We start from the raw sequence: 9,834 nt of genomic DNA on the forward strand, positions 1-9,834 counted from the left end.
TATTTCGGTTGTTACTACTTTGTTAATACTTTAAGTGCAATTTTTAAACTTTTTAGCAGACTTGAATTATAGTTATCCTTGTTTTTTTTCTTCAAGATATTTAATTTATTTAATATTGTCGCCTGTTCAATGTTAAAGTGAGTGTTAAAAATAAAGAGTTACAGTATTTATTTTGCAGAGAAGTTAAGCAAAGTTAGTGGGTTTTTACTTTCTTTATGTTTAACTAGCGGCTACGCCCCCTAGAAGCCTCTAGTGGCACTTTAAATGTTTGCTTTTTTGTTGCGTTCAAGTTTCTACGATATGTTGCTTAGGAGTCTCTTTATACGATACCTCGCAATGTTACGTAGGAGTGTCTGTCTATACTTAAAATAAAAATTTCGGTTTATTATTATTTCTCTTGGGAGGGTGGTGGTACCCTCCCCCAAAATAGTTATAAACCTTCCCGGGACCTATAAAAAGCTACCCTGTTAAGGAGAACCCGATCGGTTCAGCGGTTAGCGAGATCCTTCGGTACAAACAAACACACAAACACACAGACATCCTGTTACTTTAGTATAAGGATTCAAACTTTAGATCTTAAAATTTTCGATTCTAATGTAGATATCGCCTAGGTAGACACTTTTAATTTTCAAAATGAAACAAACTTTTTTTAATGTGTCCTTTCTCTAAATTTCAACTTTTAAAGCTAGTATTTTCATACATTACCTAACCCAAACCTAGGTGTGATAGCATTTATTACTAGTTTACTAATAGTTATTTCTCGCATCGTTTTATAAACGGCATAGTTTTTTCGTATGGATGAGAACCGGTTCCTATCCATCGGATTTGAATGAATACGAGAAAACCATTTGGCGTAACCTTCTATACCTTGTATATTATATTTTTTTTTATTAATTCCCATTTAGTAGCAAAGCTAATCTAATTCACTTTATCTGTTAGTTCGAGAAATTTTATCAGCTGCTGTTCAAGATTCCCTATATATCATGAGCAATGCACCCAAGAGGTGTTTTACTTTGTGTGTCGGTCTATCAGTCATGCAAATAAGAAAAAATGGATTTTTCTTTTCTCCAATATATTTATACTAGCGGCTACGCCCCTAGAGGCCTCTAGGGGCACTTGAGGAGGAGAGAGTCGAATTTAATAATTCAATTTCTTATTTTAGATTTTAAAAGAAAAAATTTTAAAAATTTTGGGGGGGATGCCCTCCCCCTTATTTTCAATTTTAGTTAAAATAAAAATTTCGGTTTATTATTATTTCTCTTGGGTACCCTCCCCCAAAATAGTTATAAACCTTCCCGGGACCTATGAGAAGCTACCCTTTTAAGGAGAACCCGATCGGTTCAGCGGTTAGCGAGATCCTTCGGTACAAACACACAGACACACAAACATCCTGTTACTTTATTATACGGATTCTTAATTTTAACAAATGTGCATGAAATTTCCTTGATATTTTTGGCTTCGCTAGTTATGGATGTTGTCATCCTAATTAAAATTTTGAATGAAAAATATTTTTCTAACCTGAACAAAAAGTTTGAAAGTCCGAGCAGCAGTCAGCCAGCCTTAAGCATGACCGGTCACAATAGCAGGGGCGGTCACGGTCAAGAGTGTGGTTCTTGTTTACCCGTTGCGATACACATCTAAAATAAATACTACATGGTAAAAGTCTGAACAGCAGTCGGCCAGTCTCAGGCATGACCGGTCACAATAGCAGGGTCAGTCACGATCAAGTGTATGGTTCTTGTTTACCTGTTGGGATACACATCTAAAATGAAAAGTACGTGGTAAAAGTCTGAGCAGTAGTCGGCCAGTTTCAGGTATGACCGGACACAATAGCAGGGGTGGTCACGGTTAAGTGTATGGTTCTTGTTCACCCGTTGCGATACACATCTAAAATGAAAACTACATGGTAAACGTCTGAGCAACAGTCAGCCAGTCTCAAGCAAGACCGGTCACAATAGCAGAGTTGGTCACGGTCAAGTGTATTGTTCTTGTTCTCCCGTTGCGATACACATCTAAAATGAAAACTACATGGTAAAAGTCTGAGCAACAGTCAGCCAGTCTCAGGCATGACCGGTCACAATAGCAGGGGCAGTCACGATCAAGTGTATGGTTCTTGTTCACGCGTTGCGATACACATCTAAAATGAAAACTACAAGGTAAAAGATAAAAAAAATTAGAAAGTGTCGGGTTCGAATCTCAGTCATAAATATAAAATATTGATGTTAAAAACACCCGCATCTAATTACAATAAACTGTTAGGACTTCTAGACAATCGTGCAATCAAAGGGTTGGTTGTCTAAAATATCTGGGATGTTGGTGCCTTGGAAACAAAATCTGGATCTACATTGTTATCAACTGTTTGCAGAAGTATGAATCAGGTATATCCCTTAACTCCCTACAATATATTCAATATACTTCAATTGTTTATTACTGATGGAACGAACACGTAAAATTACTTTTCCTCTATGCACAAGGTTTAAAGGGAAAATACCACTTTTAAATCTAAGGTCAACAATTTGGAGTTTTACTTGGATGGTGCATATAATCTAGATTTACTTTATCACCGCGGCTCGCTCACTTATAGAAATGGGAAACTTATAAAAGTTTTACTCAACATACAAAATCATTACAATTTTCATGAGAAATACGCATTTTATAAGGCATAGAAAACGCTCTAATTTTCGTTCTAATTAACGTAATATTGTAATTTTTTTTGCTGGTTATTTTATTTTACATATACTTTTATCATTTTATCAAAAAAAAATTATCTTTTTTCATCATTTTTTGGAGAAATTAATGCTTAAACTAAGGGTATCTTTAGACGCAAAATTGACGCACTTAGAATAGATAATGCGTATTGAGTACAAAGGGGGGATAATTTCAAGTCATGAATGTTCTAAAGATATCTTTTTTTCCATAAAATTTTAATGTTTAGTCCACCCCATGTCACCCCGAAAATTATATATCAATTTAGGAAGATAATTTTTGTAGAATAATTACAGAATTTACAACTTTATGTACTCTGAAAGTATAGTTAAGATCAAAGGCGTGCAAAAGGTTGGTATAGGGGTTGTTTACACCACCCTTGTAAAATTAAGGGGGATGGATACACCTCCCTAGGTGTCCACCCTCTTGACAAGAGCCTACACCCTCAGATACACCCCTCTATAAATTCCAAGGGGGTGTAAAGGAAATAAATTTACACCCCTTAAAATAAAGTGGGGTTGGGGGTGTTTAAGGAGGGTGTATATAAGCAAGTCACAAATTCAGATAATTCTATGCTATCTATTTTTAGATTAATTAATTACCAGACTTTACTAAAAAAATCTTGCAATATTCTGTACAACTTTTAATTAGTAAATTGAGACATGAGGAAGCTCTCATACATATGTAGGGGGGGGGGAGTTAATGCAACCATCCCATAATCAATTAATCCCAATTTTGTTATGAAAATTGGCATGTGTATTCCTTGGTAGGTCTGTTTTTCAAAATTTAACAAAAAGTTAAGCTTAAGGGGGGGGGTTAAGGCAACCATCACATAATCAATGCACAAATGGCACTTGGAATTCGAATTTCATTACAAAACTTGGCATGTGTAATCCTTGGTAGATCTATTTTCCCAAAATGGAACAAAAAGTTGGAAAAGTAATGGCTAATGGCTGTTTGCTCAGCTGTTTAGCCGTTTTTGGGCTATTTTCAGGGCAAATCCAACAATAATTATGTAGGAATCATCCATTAGGGATATGATTTAATGGGTGCTGAGCTGAAAAATACTACCAAAAATAGTGGCAGCTGGGTAATGGCTTATAAGGATATAAAAAAAATTGAATATTTCCATGGAATTAAACTTTTCTTAATTAACATTATAACTTTATGTCATGGACATATTACTAAAAACACTTTTTTAATTTCTAGATTTCGCTGTCATAACAGCTGAAAACTGCCAAAAATGGCTGAGAACAGAGCTCGATCTTTAAATCGTTTATAGGTGATTTAAACCGGGGCGATTCATTTGGCGCACCATCAAATTATTAATATCAATCTTTAAATCGAATTTGCATGGGTGATTTGAATCGGGCAGTGGCGCGGGCCCGGCGCGCCAATGCCACTCACCGAGTGTCATTGCCGGTTCAAATCGGGGTGATTTATTTAATAAATAAATATTTTTTTTTAATTACTTTAATATTTTATTGCAAAACTATCGTGAAAACATTTTTATAGTTATTTTTAAAATAAATTATATATTAATGTTTTATATAAAATACCATGCTGACACGGAATTTTACATAAAATGCCTTACTGACACGGCTTATGTAATAAAGTTGTACTGGCGCGGATCGATATTTTATTGAGTGTCGCAAGCGATTTAACAACACCGCGCCGAAAATCTTTTAAAAATCAATGTTTTATAAGTGCGCCGTGGCTCACCATCAGCGCGCCTACGGTTCACCTCTGAATCGCCCCGATTCAGCGCACCTCAAAAATGATTTAAAGATCGAGCTCAGCTGTCAATAGCCAAAAGTATATATTGTAGATTAAATCATCTCGCCCTGGAAAAATTTTGATAAAAGTTTTGCCCCCAGCAAAAATGTGGTTGATTTAAGCAAAAAAATGACAAACCCCCCCCCCCCCCTTTATTGATAAGAAGACCATTAATTTTATTTGGGGTTTCCCTCAAAGTTTTTACACAGATAGTGTTAATATGTATAGTAAATTATGACCTCAAATATTGTACTATATATGTATGCCATTTTGACTTTGGAAGATGTGACATGTCTAGAGTAGGTTTTTTCAAAAACATACTTTTGCTTTAATGTATGTCAAATTAAGCCAATAACCATATTTTAATTTTCAGTACCACCCACTTACCAGCTAGAACTGACTGAAAACAGCTGGGAGTGTCCAAGAGTATGATGAGTAGATAGGGCTTTTGATGTGTCTAAGGGTAGGTTTTTATGGGTGCTGAGCTCAAAAATACCACAAATACCATATGTCAGCTTGCTAACGGCCGCAGCTCAGCTGGGAGAGGCCAAGAGTAGAATGAGCAGATAGGGCTTGTGACATGTCTCTTGGTAGGCTTTTAACAGTCTGTGTAACAGCCCCAGCTGCCAAATGGATGGACCTCCACTTTTTATAGTAGTATTTTTGAGCTCAGTACTAATAAAAACCTACCCCTAGACATGTCACAAGCCCTTTCTACTCTTCATACTCTAAGCCACTCCCAGCTATTTTCAGCCAGTTCTAGCCATTTAGCAGCTGGTACAATAAATTTTAAAAATGGATATTTAAAGCAAAAAAATATGTTTCAAAAAGTTGATTCCTATGTAATTAATGATAGTTTTGCCATGAATATAGCCCAAAAACGGCTAAACGACTAGGCTGCCAGCTGTCAATTTTCCAACTTTTTGTTTCATTTTGGGAAAATAGATATACCAAGGATTACTCATGCCAAGTTTTGGTAATGAAATTCGAATTCTAAGTGGAATTTGCGCATTGATTATGAGATGGTTGCATTACCCCCCCCCCCTTAAACTTGAGTTAATTCCTTTAATGATCTTGATAGATATATGTTTATAACTTTTAATATATTTTACAATAGTGCTCAAAGTTAATGTTGGGAGGGAAAAATATCCCAATCCTCTTTTTATAAAAAAAATTTAAAATGTAATAAATTTCTTATGTAAAGTAGTTTTGTTAAAATCTTAAAAATATCACCTTTGATTTTAGTTAAAGGGGGCTGTTAAAAGTCATAAGTGGGGTGTCAAAAAATTTAGTTGTATCTCTTGGTACAAGATACCACCATATCATTAGTTAAATCTAATTTTTTATAAATTAAGTGAATCATTCTGTTAGACCAAGGGTAGAAACTCAGCAGATAGACAGACAGACAGACAAGAAGAATTATCAAAGTTTGACTATAATAGACAGTTAATTAGATAAAATCCAATAGAGAACCTGTGAATAATGAGACAGACGGAGGGATAGACAGACAGATGGACAGACAGACGGACAGACAGACAGACAGAAGGACAGGTAAATAGTAACAGACAGTCTTTGAGGCATTAATAAATTACAATTAGGCTATGCTAGATGATTCATTGAAATCCAAAAGAGAGGCAGTTAGACAGATAGACAGACAAGTGGTGGGACAGACAGACAAAAGGACAGACAGACAGAGGTACAGACAGACAAATGGGTACTGCCTAAGAACAGTTTGGCTGCTATATGAATCATTAAAACCCACAATAGAAAAAAAATTTACATTAGTTTCTTATTTCGATACTCAACGCCCCCCCCTCCCCCACTCAAAGGGGTTTATTATTTCTTAAAATCAATAAGTGACTTCTCAGCATAATAAAATGGAATATACTTTTTATTTCATCAATTTATCGTAAATAGAACGAAAGTTACAATCATTTTATTGTCTACAAGAAATATGATTTAAGTAAAAATCAACCTAATTGTCAGTAAAAACGTCATATTTATGCATATTTACACAGTAAATAAATTTTAAAATTGTATTCTATTGTAATGAATAACTTAAGGGGGTTGTATGAATTATCAAAAACCTAAAAAAACCTAATTTGGTTAAATTAGTCCAAGTAATGATTGATTTAGTACAGCACATATGAATATGTTGTCAATTTCCTACCAGAGCCGCTGTGTTATACTGCACCAGATTTATCAGCGAGATACATGGTTGGAGAAATGGAGTTGGTAACGTTACGATTTATGAAACTATAAACAATGGCTGCTAAGATACTAATTATCCTTTCTCAAGATATGTTAAATGTCGACTATTAGAAAATAAAATTAGAAAAAGGTCATTCACATCATTATATTGATTCACATAACTCCTAGGATGGTTATAGGATATTTTTCTGCGCCTTTCCTCCCCCTTCTAATAAAGGGCCCCTAAAACTAGGGTCGAAGCCACTAGTCTATTTTCAAGAAGAATAATGTGGATAAAACAAATTTGTTTAACACTAATCTTATAAAATGAAAGTGAAACAAATATTTTTAAATCCTTTTAAAGTAAAATGAACCTCACCACACAGATACACTATAACTCATCCGTGTATCTAACTCTTTAAGTAGAACAACTGCATTGAATTATTTCCTTCTGATTTGTCTTCATAGATAGTTTTATTTTATCAGAATATATAAGGAAGCAAAACATTCTAGCTTTTTGGTTCTAATCACTTATCCCAACAACTCCTGTTTTAAGGGGTGGGCGGACAATGGACATCAAAGTTCTTATTGTATAAGACATTGAACGATAAATCTATTTACACCCTCAAACGTACCGGTAATCAAATTTTATAGAATTAATGGCGAAAAATCTAGATTGATAAAATTCTCTAAAGATTTTAAAAAGCCAAACAACGAATAAGAGTATGTGTTTATATACGTAATTTCCTAAAGTGTTGTTATCATTTAATTAATTTAGTTCAAAATTGAAAAGAACAGACGGTTTTATAAATAAAAAATCTTCCAAAAAATTAAATACAGTTAGAACATTCAAACAAAGGTTCTACAATCAATTACCTATCTGCCCTTCCAGAGCAGCAGGATCCCCTGTCAGAGCACAGGTTTTCTGGATGTACAAATGGAAGCAGGATCAGCAGTACCCACACATATTCGGATAAGCTCATTTTTTTTTACAAATTTTCTGTAATAGAAAATAATCATTAATCAAATTTGAATATGATAAGAATCAAAAAGCTACATAGTCAAATTAGACACTTAAAACATACTATTTTACCCAAATATTTTAAATTCCACAAGTAATAATTTGCTTTGTTTTTGAAATCTTTAAATTTTGATGTAACATGAATTTTATTTTAAGAGCGCAACTACTTTATAATAGTACAAGTAGTTGGTATGCCTTTGCCTATTAACAGGTGCAACTCATTACCATGCACAGTATGGACTTCTAGACAATTATCGTGCTATCAAAGTGTTGTTTCTCTGTTTGGTTTTACTTAACTTAATACCTCGAATGTCTGGACAGAAAGAGACATTGCTTCTCTTAGTTATCCTTGGTTGTTTAACCTTCGCCCGTAAATAAAAGGTACTATAAATATATATTTTTTTGCTGCGCTACTTGTGGAAAAAAGTTTTCTTGTTGTATTATTAATATTATGATTCATGCTGAAAATTACCAACTTTTGCACAAGAACTTGATTTTTCTTTTATCAGTAATTGCAATTATTTTTGTGGTAAGCATTTGTGGTTTAAGATCATCAAACAAGGTTTATTTAACAGCTAATTTTATGAGTCACTAAAGAATTACTTTTTATATTGTATTCTTTTCTCTATTTTTAACAATTTTAGCATGCTCTTGCTCAAGAAGTTGTTCAACTTTACACTTCTCCATTATTTTAATTACTTATTATTCATATTTTATGTTTTTAGCCAGATTCAATTGAATGCCATTATTTTCTTCTTTTGGAGGAGTGGGTTTTCCTCCCTCCCAAATAATGATCTGAATTATATGGGCAATTCCCTAAATTTGAACCCTAAGGTGAAATGAATTTGAATATCCACAAAATATTAAGCAGTCTATATTAAATAAACGCCGAGAAAATCCCATTTTCCATAGCATTACGGACTGACAAAGTGAATTATAGAGTAAATCAAATAATTATAAAAATATGATTTCAATCATAGACGTCCACCCCCCCCCCCAACGGCACCCCCAAAATTTTTTTCATTTTACCACCCCCCCCCCCTTTAAAATTTACCCCTACCCTAGGGGGTGCCTACGGCACCCCCAACCATTTAGGAGGGGGTATTTACCCCCCCCAAACAATTTTGGGGGGGTAAATACCCCCCCAAAATAAAAAATCTCTAATAAAAATTTTTTTAATACAATATATTTAATAAAATTTAAATTACCCCCACCAAAAATTTTACCCTGGGGGTAAATTTTGGGGGGGGGGTAAACTAAATTTACCGCTGCCAACAGATTTCAGGGGGGGTAATTACCCCCTCAAGCAAATTTTTACCCCCGGGGTAAAAATTTTGGGGGGGTAAAAAAATTTGCGGCGCGCTTCGCGCGCCATTTTACCTCCCCCCCCAAAAAAAAAACGAATTACCCCCCCCTTAAAAAATGTTTACCCCCCCCCAAAAAAAAAGCTTGGACCCCCCTGATTTCAATACAAAAATTTCGTAGCATTACTTATTTTCAAGTATGACCCTAGGTTTGTATTAAAATATAGATGGTTGAAGTGCAAGGATAGTCCTGATACAGAATACTAATGTTTCATCATAACACTAATTACAGGGTACATCATTTTAAGAGTCATTAGACTACCCAACTGCCAACTACTTAGTAGAATATAATATTAGAATCGTCCTATCGATTCAAACTTATTTGTATCAATGTGGTAAAATTTAGAACAAGAAGTTGTTTTTTGATTTTAAGCTATTTTGATACCAACTTTTTTTATATAATTATCCTATCATCTTAATTTTTGTATGGTGATTCATATGAAGATTAGGATGATACTGTAAACGAAGCAACTTATGTCTACTTTTTTGGACATAAGCTAGTACATTATATTGACAGTAAAAAAATCACATGTCAATTATTTGTAAGCAATATAAATAACAAACAATTTAGTTGCTGTGCCCTGTAGAAATTATCTATATCTTGTACTTTAACCAACAAATATTTCAAATATCTTAGGTTCTTAGATATTTATTTGAAATGACATCAGTTTTGTTGAAAGCTTAAGTACAGCAATACTTATCAAAAGCAACTATGCAATGCTATAATTAAGGAAATACATCAATAAACAGTAATTTCATTTGAATTTAAGCATTTTT

The 9,834-nt window shown here is 34.0% G+C and overlaps 1 protein-coding gene across 1 annotated transcript in view; it reads right to left on the reverse strand.

The window, feature by feature from the left end:
• LOC145315072 (uncharacterized) overlaps nt 1-7,685 on the reverse strand; it is a 32,114-nt gene extending 24,429 nt beyond the window's left edge. The window contains exons 1-2 of the mRNA XM_080155112.1: nt 7,549-7,685; nt 1,519-1,637 (exon numbers count right to left, since the gene is read on the reverse strand). Of these exons, the coding sequence (XP_080011238.1) occupies nt 1,519-1,637; nt 7,549-7,655 (226 nt within the window). The 5' untranslated portion in view covers nt 7,656-7,685. The remainder of the gene's footprint in view (nt 1-1,518; nt 1,638-7,548) is intronic.
• Nucleotides 7,686-9,834: the final 2,149 nt, after the last annotated feature.

The sequence above is a fragment of the Acartia tonsa genome, chromosome 3, assembly GCF_053477335.1.
Source record: "Acartia tonsa isolate MP-2025a chromosome 3, ASM5347733v1, whole genome shotgun sequence".
NCBI classification, from domain to species: domain Eukaryota; kingdom Metazoa; phylum Arthropoda; class Copepoda; order Calanoida; family Acartiidae; genus Acartia; species Acartia tonsa.